Source organism: Neopsephotus bourkii, unplaced genomic scaffold (assembly GCF_033783945.1).
Source record: "Neopsephotus bourkii isolate Nb327-2 ecotype Australia unplaced genomic scaffold, CSIRO-AGI_Nbou_v1 NB_1526, whole genome shotgun sequence".
Classification (NCBI taxonomy): Eukaryota; Metazoa; Chordata; class Aves; order Psittaciformes; family Psittacidae; genus Neopsephotus; species Neopsephotus bourkii.
Genome location: NW_026902002.1, coordinates 1,817,043 through 1,831,327, shown reverse-complemented (window position 1 = coordinate 1,831,327; position 14,285 = coordinate 1,817,043). Strand labels below are relative to the sequence as shown.

The 14,285-nt window shown below is 43.0% G+C and overlaps 1 protein-coding gene across 1 annotated transcript in view; it reads right to left on the bottom strand.

Annotated features, from left to right (window-relative positions):
* Window positions 1-4,459: 4,459 nt before the first annotated feature.
* Window positions 4,460-14,285, bottom strand: part of ADCY5 (adenylate cyclase 5) — a 220,499-nt gene continuing 210,673 nt past the window's right edge. Inside the window, exons 16-21 of the mRNA XM_061370062.1 lie at window positions 12,811-12,834; window positions 11,840-11,972; window positions 10,036-10,299; window positions 9,482-9,686; window positions 8,555-8,679; window positions 4,460-7,043 (exon numbers count right to left, since the gene is read on the bottom strand). Of these exons, the coding sequence (XP_061226046.1) occupies window positions 6,915-7,043; window positions 8,555-8,679; window positions 9,482-9,686; window positions 10,036-10,299; window positions 11,840-11,972; window positions 12,811-12,834 (880 nt within the window). The 3' untranslated portion in view covers window positions 4,460-6,914. The remainder of the gene's footprint in view (window positions 7,044-8,554; window positions 8,680-9,481; window positions 9,687-10,035; window positions 10,300-11,839; window positions 11,973-12,810; window positions 12,835-14,285) is intronic.

Sequence of the window (14,285 nt, the reverse complement as noted above, 5' to 3'; positions counted from 1 at the left end):
CTGTGGGACTTTGTAGAAGCAGAGCTCACTTCCTGCTATATTTATAAAGTAAGCTCTCTTTGAAGTTGGAATGAGTCCACCCAACACCCACAATACCATATTTTTCTTTGAATGGTGTCACTATTTACAGTCACTGTCAGGAAGAGATAGCCAAAAGTTTGACTGACTTCCACAAGATATATGTAGTGCTGTCTGAGGTTTGATTACTTCACAGTCCCCTATTTGAGGTCCTAGAGACTTCATCACGTTCTTCTTGGTGTGTTTTTGTTTAATATCTGAGATTTTTCTTAGTGGCCTGCTCTTTCGTATTCAGTGTCTGGGGTAATAGCTAGGGAAAAGAACTAGTCTTGTTCGTGAATTGTCAGGTTTTGCTAGGAAGTAACTTTTCAGCCCCTGGAAAACGTATAGACCCCTTTCACACTGCTTCATGGAATACTGACACGTATATGAGATATATAAGAACAGAGAAAGAAAGGTGAGGAGTGAGGTGTAGAAAAAAATGCAGCCTTCTCCAAGGGAATGTATGTGTGTGTTACTTGGATTGATTTTTAGCTATATTAAAGCTGGCAGAGAACTAGGTAATGATGGTTTCCTTTACAGGCATTGTGATTGCTTAACATTCACTGTGGATTCGTCAATATACTGGTAGTCTCTTTATCAAAGGATTGAGGAACATCTGTTTAGGGAGATTACCTTTCAGCCTCCTCCTTTCATTCCTCATTTCCACTGCAGCTGCTATGGTATGACTGGTTTTTGCCTTCATGGTTTGTATTGAAAAAAAGCAACCCATCAACATTTGCAAAGACTAAACACATGCTATTTTGAATCAGCTTCTTGTCAGAATAAGTAGCATTCTAGAGAAGTGTTACGGCTTCCAGAAATCCACACATTCTGCATGTTGTTAGTATAAAGGGATGTCTTACAGGAGGGGTTTTCCCAGGTGGGTAAGTGATGAGAAGGGTAGCAGCAAGGGGACTGCTTCAATGGCAGTTGCAGCCCTGTGTTGAGAGTCCAGCTGATGTCTTAATGGGGGTCAGAGGAACCCTGGAGAATCTGGCTATGTGTGCAGTTCTCGTCAAAGCTGGTCTGATATTCCAGGTACTGTTTATTTTAGTAAGGTCAAATTGTCTCTCAGTGTCTATACCAGCTTCTTTCACTTAACAAAATTGTGGTTCATCAGTTGTATTGATCAGATTGGTTGCTAATAAATTTGATGGAGCACTTTTGGCAGTTGCTTCACCCACATTTGCTATTTTGACTTCACAGAGCTATCAAAAAGTTATTCTGACTTTTTAGAGCATTTACAGAGTCTTTGTTTTCCCAGATAACCTTTCTTCCTCAGAGGCAAAGCCTCCTGAGACAGGTAGATGACAAGTTCAGAAGGTTTTAAGGTACACTTAGCAGGGGCTGCATAGGTGCTGTGCAGCTACCTGCCTCTGATACGGCATGCAGAGCTCCAACCTGGGTGTCCTGCTCAGCTTGCATCAGGGACATGTGAGAGATGCTGTGGGATTATCCTGCTAACCTGTACACTGAGCAGAGTTTGAGAACATGCCCTAGGTACCAAGCACCACACAAAGCTTGAGAGCAAATGAGCATGTGCTCCATCTCTTGTACTGAAGCTGCTCTGGAAATACCGTGAGAAGAAAGAGCAAGGGAGAAGGACATTATCAGCTGGGTGTTTCTGTGCTCACCTAGTTGGGGGTGGTGGTGTGCCTGCTTCCCACATCAAACATGACATTAAATAATTCCAGACCCAGCTCTAATCTGTCTTCCTCTTGCCCTTTTCAGGACACAAACTGTATAGTTCTACAGGCAACCTGAGGTGAGTGAGCCCTGTTTCCTAGCAAGAAAGAGGTGTGTAGCAACAAGATGACACTCCATAGCTCTCCTGGTGTTCTCTCCCTGTGCCCTTAGCCAGGCACAGCTAAGCTGGGATGCTGTGCTGTGCCTCTTACTGAGCAGCTGAAAAGGAAAGTAGGATGTCCATTAGCCTGTATTTCATTTCAGACTGAATTGCAACAGTTACTTGAAGGACAGGAGAGGTCCAAGCATACCTGAGTGGTGAGAGGAGGAGACTCCTGTTCTTAGCCCCTCAGTGAAGGCTGGAGTGGGAACTATAGCTCTTGGTGGCACAGCAGGGTTGCTGGTAATGGTTTTGTCTGGGCTTTGGCTGTTGTGAACTCAGGGTTGTGTGACCAGCACAAGGTTGTTTTGAACTCAAGGTTCACAACGCCAGCTTTGGCCTTTATGGCTCCTGTTGGAACTTGGGCTGCAGCATGCAAGAAGGGATTTGCCATTAGGTGGGGAGGCCTTGTCTGGAGCCTTTTGAGGGCACCCTTGTAGCTAGGAGGAGCAGCAGCATGTAGGGTAGGGTCCTGTGTTGTTGGTGCTGTTAACTGCTGTGCTGCTGGGGAGGGTGGTGGCCATTAGATGGTGGCACACACAGCCTGGGGTGATTATTTTTTGCTTATCTATAGTTGGGTTTGATGGTTTGTGTATCATCAATTACTTTGGAAAGAGTGGCTGCCCTTAAGTGGAGATATGCTCTCCCTTTCCCCTGTAATGGAAGGGGTTTTGTTGTCTCAGCCTGAGCTTGTGGCACTGCTCAGCAATCATGGTAGCTCTGCTAAAACCGCACAAGTCTGTTCCAGTAGATGGCAATAGTTATTTGCAGGTGAAATTCTGTGTTTAAAGAAAAGATCTCTGAGCCCAGCTGCTTACAGGGGAAGTTCACTTGCTCTGACTGTTCTCCTGTGGAGCTTTTTATTCAGATGGCACCTGTGCTGTGCCAGCATTGCCTCTGAGCTTGTCAGCACTGGGTTCTCACCATGCTGTAATTCTCACCTAGCACCCACCGCTTCCTTATCTGCTCTTCTTGGCGCTGGCTTTCAGTGGGAGCTGTGGAGAATGGGGTTGGTACCAGCAGTGCAACCTTGTTGTCACCACTGCAAACCAAATGCCAGGGCAGAGCAGGCCGAGTGGGGACTGTGGACTGCTCAGGGGCAGAAACTGGAAAACAGAACCTTGCTTTATAGACAAGCTGCCTGGCTGTCACAGGGCAGGAAAACAGTGCTGCTGCTGTCTCCCATCAGTTCAGTGCTCTCAGTTCTGCCCCAGCCCGCCCAGGTGCTCTGGCTTTGTCAATTGAAAATCCTGGGACGAAATGGATCAAGAGAGTGTAATCTGAGGGGTTTCAGCTTAAAACAGCTGATCTGCCCTTTTTCAGGCTGCATCCCAACCTTTCTCTCCCAAACTTCACACTTGAAGTGATGCTGCCCTGAGGAGGGGTCAGAAAGGTTAACGGAATGAAAATACTTGCTCCATGGCATAGTTTCTGGCCAGATGTTGGTGCCCATGTGTGTTGTGTAAAGCACAGACAGCAAGGCTGAGGATACTGGCAGTGCAGGGAACATGTGTAAGAAATCTGGTGCGTCCCAAATGTATCATTTTATTATGTGCAGGCAGATACTTGAAGCAGCCAGCTTTGTGTTGGAGAGAAGTGGCTGAACACCATAAAATTCACCTGAATGCTTTCTGGACAGGAAAAAATGCATCTAGGGAAAATCGTTCAGCCTATCAGTGTGTGCAGCAACTTAAATGGGTGAGCAGAGCACTGGAGGCTACTGGCTTCCTTCCCCTGCTAATACCCATCTCCAGATAGTTTCAAAAATTGCTTGTATCAGATAATGTCCTAAATTGCATGAGGTAATATATAAAGTATTAAATAGTTCTTCACCATCTTTCTTAGCCTGATACTTGAAGTATTTCATGGCTTTTTGTTAACAGTTATTTTCTCAGTACACTTACTTGTAAAACCTCTCCTAGCAGACAGTAGCTTGCAGGTAAGTAATTTGCTTCTTAGTTGCCTGTGTAAAGTCTTCTCAACCAAGTAAGTCAGTTGACAGCTGCAGCTTATTGTTTGTCAGTTATAATTCAGGCTTCTGTTAATAGATAGCATTACGTGTAGCATTTACTTTTACCTGTAAAGACTGGAAATGTTGCGTGGCAAGCAGAGCTGCCGCCTTCCAGGTGCCCTTGAGAGGACAAGTACCGAGGTACCTGGGGAACTTTCTGGCAAAGGTGGTGTGCTTTATAAACTACACACAATTTTTAATTTTTTTTTTTTAATAGGACATAGACACAGGATAATTTCAGCTGTTCAGTTATGCCAGTATGTTTACCCACGGTGCCACGAGGCTTTGTCAGCTCTGCTGAGGCTACCCTTCCAGGGCAGGTGGGTGCACAAGAGGGACCCGGGGAATGTTCAGGGTGCAGCCAAGACCTTGCTGCTCTCTGTACTGGGTACTGAGTAGCAGCAGTGTGGCCAAGCAGCCACCTGTTGATGCTGGTCAAGAAAGAAAGGGATGTTTCTGTTTGCAGATTCAGTATCATCTCCTACACAGCTTACATATGACCTCTTCACTAGCCGGGTGCAGCTAAAACAAAACAGAGACGCTTTACCAGTGAAACAGTGTTTAATATAGTTAAATTACTTAAATAGATTTCAATTTCCATGGGAAATCATAACTGTATCCATTTTTGCAAGATCCAGAGTAAAGAGTGTGTGAATACCCCTTGAAATGATCATGACACACTGTCAACAATCACAGCTAGAGATACGGGGGACTTGAAATTTCATTGACAACACAACTTCATAAGATGAATCAAAAGTTAAGAAGACCGCAGACTTTCATAAAGCAGAAAGCAAACCTAAAACCAAGTTTATGGCATGAAGGTAATGAATCTGAGTGAGGGGGCAAAAAAGGGATGGAAAGTGGAGAGGGGAAGAAAGGTATAACAGCGTGATGCAACAAATATTTTGCAAACCAGGGAAGATGTAAAGGAGCAAAAGTATAGTACAAGGGCAGACTTGGCAGTTTTACAGAAGTCAATATACTATACTTTTCAGAGATGTTTCCTAGTGGAAGGGAGAAGGAAAGGGGCGATGCCATTTAAGCTCATGTTTAAATGGCTTAATGCTTAGGTTATGCTCAGCAGTATAGCAAATTAATCAAGACAGGCCCATGGATTTTCACTTATTCTTGTTGAGTAGGAAAAAATAAATCACCACCACCATAGTGCAATCAGTAAGCTATTAGTACTACAGTAATTCTGCCCTGAGAAGAGTGGAAAAGAACTTTATTAAATGTCAAAAGATTGGAGTAATTTTTAGTGCTAGCCAAATTCAATATCAAAACTCTCCCATCATAGAATATAAAAAATATAGCATTTTTTAAAATTCTTTTTTTTAATAAAATATCAAGGGATTTTTCTTTAATAGTTAAAAAAGGTACATAAATGATAACAGTGAACTATTCATAAAGCCCCTACTAGTGATAAAGATGTCCAATACAATATCAATGGCACTGCATTTTAAGGTTGACCACCTCATATATATACACTTGCCATCATAACCTTTTTTGAAGATCACCTAATTCCTGAAAATTGAAAATCTGTGACTCAGTTTAAATAAGTGCCTACTACAAGAAAGTCAACTGGATGCTGCAGGACATAGTTCCTTGTAATGTCAAATGGCAGTTACAATATCAGACAACTCTTGTATCAGCAGGATTCTATTAAGACCATCTATGAAAAATCATTTTTTAAACAAAAAGTTCAAATGAGCTAATTTGTTTTTCTTCTCATGAGAGCTCACGTTAGCATTAGTTAGAAGATTTGCTTAGAGCTCTTTCTGACATATTTGACATGTTACCGCCTCGGTAGCTAAAACTCAAAGGTCCTGTTTCCATTTGTTAAGATGCCGCCTTCTGCTTGAACGCTGCATGGAACAACTGTGTGACTACCACGTTTGGGTTTTTCCTCTTCTTTGGGGTTGTAGAGTTTTCTGGATTTTCATTTTAAAATGCGTCTGATTCAGGCTGGAAACTCACCTGTTTGTTGTTGGTTGATTGTATAGTGATAATCTGAAAACTGCCAAGTCTGTGTTCAGAGTATTATGCAGAAAAAAATTACACAAGAGTCTACAGGTTATATACACCTCCCACCACACCTTGGTGTGGCCGGCCTGCCTGCTAATTTATATATAATTTACAAAATATAGAATTTGGTATATCTGTTAGAGCTCCATGTTTTCAATATTACAAAATAAAAAATACAAAAAAACCCACAACAAATTTCAGGGGAGTTCCCCCCCACAAAGTGTCTCTTGTTTACATCTAGTCTTTCCCATGTAAACTGATATATACCAAAGAAGAGCACAGAAGACTTTTTAATAAATATGGTTGTAGAGCCATCGTTCTTTATCTTGATCTTCCCCTTCATCGGATGTGCCAGGCTGACTCAGAAGAGCAGTCATTTAGCCATGTAAAAGAAGGGAAAAGAGGGGGCCAGGGCTAGGATATCTTTTCACACTAAACCATTACTGATACCCTTTTAAAAGGCCTTTTTGTGTGCTGCAACAGTGGGTGTCAGTTTTGAAAGCCATTCAAAACAGCTAATAAAAGCACAGTGGTACACTTCAAATAGCTGGCAGTATGGGATGGAAACATTATGGGAGTGCAAATCCATTCCAAAATAATGCTTTGCAGTGAATCATACATTCCTTCAACCAAGTAAATGTTGTGTTGCATCAATAAATACTTAAATAGCTTCTTAGATCATTCTGTGGTAGCAGCCTTTTTAAAAAACTCCAAATTTATGTCTTATCTGTGAATTCTGTAGTACACATCTTTGGTCGACTTAGCACTCAGCCAGGAACAACTCCAAGGTGGTTTCTTTCAATTGCCTTTTGTGATGGGTGGCCAAAGAGTTTGCTGATATCAGCTCTAGAGTCATGGTGTGAAATTTCAACTGTGGTGCGTTTTCAGCTTCACTGCCAAAAAGTTGATTCTTCTCCAATTCACAATCTCGTGTAATGCAGATTCCATCTTTGAGTGATGCTTCAATCAGTGCTAACTAATTGGAGGCCCTTCGTTTAGAAAGTAGGTGGTCATTTCTCCTTTGCCTTTGACCTTAATGACCCCTCGATATTCCAGCTGATAGTTGTTGGCTACTAAAACCTGGTACATGTCTGTGGTTACCTGCAGAAGAAACAAGAGTAAGCAGATGCTTGTCATGCCTTCCACACAGTGTTTTCATTTGCTTTTGGAGTAATCCATGCACAAAATTAAAGTAGGATCAACTATTTTGTTTCTAAGTCAGTAGACTTTTCCAGATCAATCAGAAACTAAAAGGTTGGCACAAACTGCAGAACAAATGCAACCTTTGGAAACAGAAGCTACATAAGTCACACATGATACACAACTGGGGAGGTAAAGGGGGGGAGGAATACATTTTTTGAGGCAGTCAAAGGATAAAAAGAAACAAATGAGTCACATTTTTAAAAACACAGCTGGCAGTTCAGTTGACTGAGATGCATTCATTATATTGCTGGAGTGGTAGTAGGAAACCAGGGTAAACTTATATTAAAAACCATCAAAAATTACTTAGAAATTACACAGTGGATGTGCAGTTTAGAAGGGGTCATTCAGAGGGTGTTCTTTTTTTTTATGAAGGAGAAGGTAGCAGGCAATGAGAAAGACTGAACAAATGAGATATAGATAACCTAGCCAGCATCCAAATTCTGTCTGCAGGCGCCACTCGAAACTAATCGCTTATGCTGCAGTGTAACAGAAGTTTGAAGACCAGATTGCCTAAGATTATTTATTTATTGCAGTGTATTTTCTCATCCCTTTTCAGGTGGCTTTAAGTATTTCCACTTCTGGCTTCCTGTGGCTGTAACACTGTGCTGATTTGCTTAACTGGAACAAAAATTGTTCACAGACTATCTCGTAGGAAAGTTTAAAGAGTGTTGGATAAATATTGATCCAGTTAACTGACAGCTTAATTGAAAAGAAGCATGGCTTCCCCTCTTAGGTTTTACATCAGTTTAACTGTTTTTATATCCTTTCAGTACTTTCCCAACGAATGACAGTCTTTTACTGTGAACACTGGCTTAGCCAATGTGGAACAGTGGAATTGAATCGCTGGAAAGGTCACTGTCAGAAGGCCAAGGAGATACTTGATTACAAGATAGTTTCCATTAATCCCCAAAACCATCCTCTTTCTCTAGTTACATATCCCCATCCCACTGATGCCTGGATCCTTGCTAGCCTCAGAACACATACAGGATTATGAGCAGAGAAGTGAATTACAGAAACACATATATGAGTCAAGTCCTTGAAAAATAAAGCAGCCTACAGCTGCATGCAGCTGAACAGCAAATGTGGCAGCATGAGTGAGTAAGCATCACAGCAGGACTGTTCTCATAGGGCCAATGAGGCATGTGGGGAAGGAAGCTCAGCTCAACACTTCCACCACAAAACTGCAAGTTTTTCACTAAAGGTTGCAAAGTTAGTCAAGACTAAAAAGCAAAACATGATGGTACCACTGGCATTCCTCAGCTGGCTTTTCCTTCGGTACTATGTATGTAAGTTAACTGTATGGCATAGAGGAATAAAATGAAACCAAAATTCCAATTCAGATCATGTTTCAAAGCCTGTAAGTAAGTGACACAGGGCTGGCAATGTAAGTTATCCAGTGAATTTCTTACCTGAATCCTGTCAGGCACACCTGTACTGTCCATTCGGCTGGCTACATTCACTGTGTTGCCCCATATGTCATACTGGGGTTTGCGTGCTCCTATCACCCCAGCTACAACAGGACCAATATTGAGGCCTAGAAGGAGAGGAGAAATCCCACAGCTCTGAGATCCACATGAAGCTTGAGGCAAGTTATTTTTCAGACAAGAAAATAACAACCTAAGGTCCATTTGTTCTGTGTTTTACCTGGCATGTAAAGCTATAGCCAGAATGTGTGGAAAGAAACTTCTAGGTTTCTTTAAGAAGCTTCTTTGATCCACTATGCCTGTCTGACTGGCAGAATGGGCTGGATCTGCTCAATCCAAAGCTACTCTCCAGTACCAGATAACAGGATAAGGTTTATTTGCCGTCTGCCTGTCAAGCAAAGTGCAAACTTGGAAGTCAGCACACAGCTGCTGCGATGCTGGGCGCCTGTGACACAGCAGCCCAGCAGCTTTCCAGAACAAATACCACGCTCAACATCATCACATTTCTTCTCCTTCTCCTGTCTCTTTTCATTCCCTGACTGGCAAGACAATTTAATGTCCAAGAATGGCAGAGCTGAGGACCACAGAGGAAGCACATCACAGGCAAACGAGCCCAAGTTCAGCTACCATTTGAGACCATGCTGTGGAAAGAGCACAGGTTCAGATGCCATTTGAGACCATGCTGTGGGTTCATTCCCCAACTGCTCCTAATTCTCCAGAGAGCCTCAGTAATAACGCTGCTATCCTAACAAAGCTGCTATGGTGTTTCATAGAAGACAAAGTGGTCACCAAACACAAGACAATTAGCATCACTGTACAGCTAAGGTAACATCTACAGTTTTTACCTCCATAAAATCCCCAGCTCAGAGTGACCGCTACCTATACTTCATCCCTTAAACACAGTGACATTACCTATCTTCATCTGGAAGTTGTTGAATGAATGTTCATTAATGTATTTCATTTGGTCCATTAACCTCATGGCAAAATCAGCCAGAGCTTTGATGTGCGTCTTCCCTTCCTTGTCGTATGTGGAATCATTGAGGCCTGATGCAGCCATATATGTACTGCCAATGGTCTTGATCTTTTCCAGCTGCCGGAATTGGTCTTCACTTATTATCTGTTTCACAAGAGCAAAAGAAGTGAATATACCTTGATAAACACATACATCCTGGTAATATCCTCGCCACGTGTCATTCCTTGGTACAAGTAGTACAGAGTACTGGGCAGAGCCTCCACTACTCAAAATATAGGAAGAAAAGGACTTAGATATTCAAAAGAGCAACAAGGGAATGGAAGGGATTTTATGTGAAAAAAGAAAAAAAGTAGTATTAAAGACTTCTAGACTGAGGAGAAGTGAACCGTGGCACAAGGATTTCAACAAGCCGCCTTCCTCCAGGAGCTCAGCAAAGCCCAGCTAAACTCATTGATTCGGTTCACCCTGTCCACCCAGGTTTTCTGTGACTTACTTCATCAAAATCAGCAATGATCTCATTGAGCAGTCTCAGACACTCCACTCCTTCGTTGTTGGCCTCCAGCTCCACGTAAAACTCTGAGAAGTTGCTTATGGAGGCGAACATGACAGCCACGCACTCGCAGGACTGGTAGTACAGTTCATCATTTCGCCGCTCCTGAGCCAAGAAATGGGCTGCCACGTCCTTCGGCAAAATGTTGTGGAGGAGGCGTCTGTTATAGGCCTGCAGCTCCTCCATTTCTTCTTTCTCTTCAGTGGCCTAGTTTAGGAGGGAGAGACAGTGATGTGCTTACTCTTTTGGTAACTGCTCTGGGGAGGAAAAAGCTGAGAATGAATTTGCAGGGAGTGCAGAAACAGAAGAAAGGGGGAAACTGCAAAGGAGGGCAGAGCCAGAGATACGCAGAACTTGTGTTTTGCAGCGGAAGAGGGTCCATCTCTGTGTGCACACATGTATGTAAAAGCGGGCACAGAATAACACCGAAATCCAGTGTTATTGTATTTCTGGGCTCTGAATTGGGTAACCTCTGCAAGGTCTGTTCTTTTTGGGGAAGTCCACTGCCATCCTGCTGTTCAGAAAAACACACACTTGGCTTTCCCAGTCAAGCACAACAGGTTTCAGGAGGAAAAAGACCATTGCTAAAATCCAATTGCATGAGTGGCATTAAATTACAATCCTCTCCCTGCACCCCCTAAATGCTCATGTAGCTGTACTCTCCAAGCCTCACCTGATGAAGGGAGAAGGGATAACCTCCCCACATCTCTTAACTACATGTTGGCATAACTAATAGTGACTTTGTGCTTGTGACTTTGCTTGTGGGTGCTGGTTTCTGAAACAGGACATCTGAAACTGGAAATAAGTGGGAAAGGACCATTTAGAAAGTGGTATGTCTGGACAGAAGAAGGAAAATGTTTGCCTCTGCCTAGGGACACAAATGCTTTGGCCAACTGAGCCCAGACTTGGATCAGGCAAGTAGGCTCATCCCTCCAATTGTAAATGAGGATAACTATGTTTATCTGCTTCCCAAGGAGCTTTAATTAATTGGTGTTTCCTCAGTGCCTCCTACTCAAACCTCAGAGACCTGTTATTAGAATGATGTCCTGCCATCCAGAAGGTAAAATAATCTATATAAAACCTGCAATCCTGCAGTTGCCCAGCTGTGAGTCCTGGACAAAGCTGAGACCTGTGCTGCTTGCTTGGGAATCACATACAATGTCCCAGTATCACCTGTGAACACAAGTAGTGAAAACATCAACACTGCACCCAGGAACAGGAGCACAGTGTGGCATTATCTGTAGTGTGCTGGTTATCCAGTGCTGCTGCCTAGGGGCTAATGAAGGCTGGATATCAGGCCAGTTCCCACTGCTTAACAAGAAAGTGAATGAAAATGCAAATGTGAACCTTTCACAGCCCTGAACACAGCAAACTAAAGCTCACTGAACTCTGGGAAACAATTCAGCAGTGAATACGAGCCTCTTACATTTACAGATTGTGTTATATTATGGGTTCTTGCAACAGTGACAGGCTCTGTTGCCCAAAGTAATTACCTTCGATCTTCAGATCTATAACCCATTACTGTGGGGACCATTGAAAGTACATTTACAACAAACAAGGGGTTAAAGTAAATAACCAGGATAAGAAGCACTGAGTATGCAAAGGACCACAGAAGAAGAGAGCCCAGGTATATGCCAGGTCCAGATTAAATTCAAAGGCTCTTTATAATGCTCCTCAACTTGATAGAATAGCTTGGTAGTTTTGTATTAACACCAGTGTTTCCCCCAGCACAGCAAACACCACTAACCTGGAGTTTCCAAAGGAAATCGAGCCTTGCAGTGGATTCCACTTGCTGGGCATGCAGGTACAGTGCCAGGACAAAGACGGTAATGATGACAGGGGTCACAATCTTCAGCGCGACTCGTGTCACTGCTGGAGAGCTGCAGCCAACAGAACAGCAGAATCTCCCGGTTAGAGTGGAGGAGCACAGCTTAGGCATGCTCCGCAGTTCCCACTTCAAGGCTAACCAACCTCTAAGAAACGTCTGTTTTTCTTTCCCCTCCAAGCATGTGTTTGGTAAAGGGACAAACAATACCTGCAAAAAGCTGATGGCTTGGCTCATAGGTGCTTATTTCTAAAGGAGGTCTTCGAAAGTGTAAATTTAACCCAAATTCTTTAGAAGGGTTAGCAGCAATATAAAAGCCATTTTTTAGAAAATGGCCATACATGCTCAGCCACCACCATGCTTGGCAAAACCAAAATGCTGACAGCTCTTTGCACTGTAGTCAGTGTGTCTCCTGCACTGACTGCTGCAGCCTCCTAAGTCTAGAACTGTTTTACACTTAGTGTTTCTGTAATTAGTCACTTCTTAATGGCCTTTGTTTTGTAAGTATTCTGTAAGTAGGTTCAAAAAACCATTAAGACACATTTCCATTTCTTCTGAGAAGCAGGGAAATAAAACCTGTTAAGTCTGAATTACAGTTCTACGGGATGAAAATACAGTTTTGATAAAACCTTTGACTTGTAATTACAAGTAAGCTGTATGAGGTTGTAAAGCAAGTTGTCCCACAGGAAAGAGGAAGCTCTGAAAGTAACTATACGTACAAAAGGGCAGTACACGGTCCACTCACAGCATTTGCGCTGTTGCACCAGGTCACAGCCATGCATAGTCGAATACCAGACACTGCTGGTGAGCCAGCATGCTGGTATTGCACCTTGTGAACAGAAAATGCCTACCAACAAAATCCCGTAAAAATATTTCATGCCGAAGTGACTCACCACAGCGTTCCGTTTGCAGACACGCTGAAAAAAAACACACAAACACAAGGTTAGAAAAGTGTTCGGCTCCCTCCAGCACTCGTCATGTAACAGCACCTTTGCAATGTGCCACCTCTAACACTATGTGGGGCTATAGTCCTTTAGAAGCAGAAATTGCGGAGATAGGGTTGGAGAGAAAAAAGGTCTGAGCTACCCTCAAAAACCCACAGTGGCAGTGCAACATGGTTAATGTGGCTAGAATATCTGAGAAGCATTAAGAGTCAGAGAATCAGTTGGGATTTTAATGTCAGTGCAGGATGTAGTAGCAGTTAGGAGGATGCTTGGGCACCTCTCACTACTTCATTAGGTCAAGCTGGAAAATTTGACCTAAAGAAGGAAGCTTTGGGCTAATACCTTATTGGGGGATAGCTCCTCTCTGCCCCATTTATTGTAGCAGGGAGATATGTTTAATTCCTTTAACTAGCACTACTCCTTCTTCTGCAAGTTATTCATCTCCAGTTTTGTGCCTAGCTGTGGTATCATCACACGTGAGTGCACTGAAGAAAACCCTTATGTGGCTTGCTATTACCACTTACAATACTGTAAAGTACTTGTATGAAGCAGAGCTGCTGGAGAAGATGGAGGGTGTGCTTTTCTTACAGTGAGAGGATGGAAAAGAGCTTTCTGGTACGTAGTAGCTGTTTGAGTTCCTCACTGATTGCTTAATGCTGGTGAGTTTCTTCTGAAGTGTGGGTGGCTGAGAACCATGTACATGGATCTCACAAAATACTGGTTAAGTGGAAAGAAAGAGATCAGTGGTAAAATTCCTGTAGTGTCATTGATGCAATTACAGCTTTGCAGGCTACTAACGTGATACATCTTTAGCCCAAGAATCTCACAGCTGTCTCGAGAGCTTCAGGCCATAGTTTTCTGGGGCTGAAGGAACCTCTTGCTATAGAATCAAAGATACAAATCATCAAAATTGAAATAGCTGAGGGAGCCTAACTGGGCATAAAATTAAGAAGTAAAAGCACAGTGACTCTCTAACCTTGTTTGTTCCGAGACATTTTCTACAGCTCCAAGCATGGAATTTCTTTTGACACGGATTTTGCAACCCACCATTGTCTTGCATACAATCTTGTGCATGGTCTCTTGGCCAGCTCCAGCACAGAACATGTGAGCTTGGACTTGGACCCAGTTTGGGAACCCTGGAGACAGTGACTCCCACCCTAGAGGCTGGATCTAGTTGGAGATGCTTCCCACGTGCAGCATGATTCACCTGCTCCCTTATATCATTACCTGGGCAAGAACAACTGACAGTGCCCCAAAATCACTCTGTCTTATGATGAGAGCTTGGCAGATCTCACCCTCTGCACTGGGGCTGCTGCTCACTGTGGGTGTTACATGCTCTAAAATCTTCAGTAGAAATTATGGAGTGCATCGAACCCAGTATTTACAGTAATGCTTTGGTAAGTGAAAATGCCCAATGCAAGCAG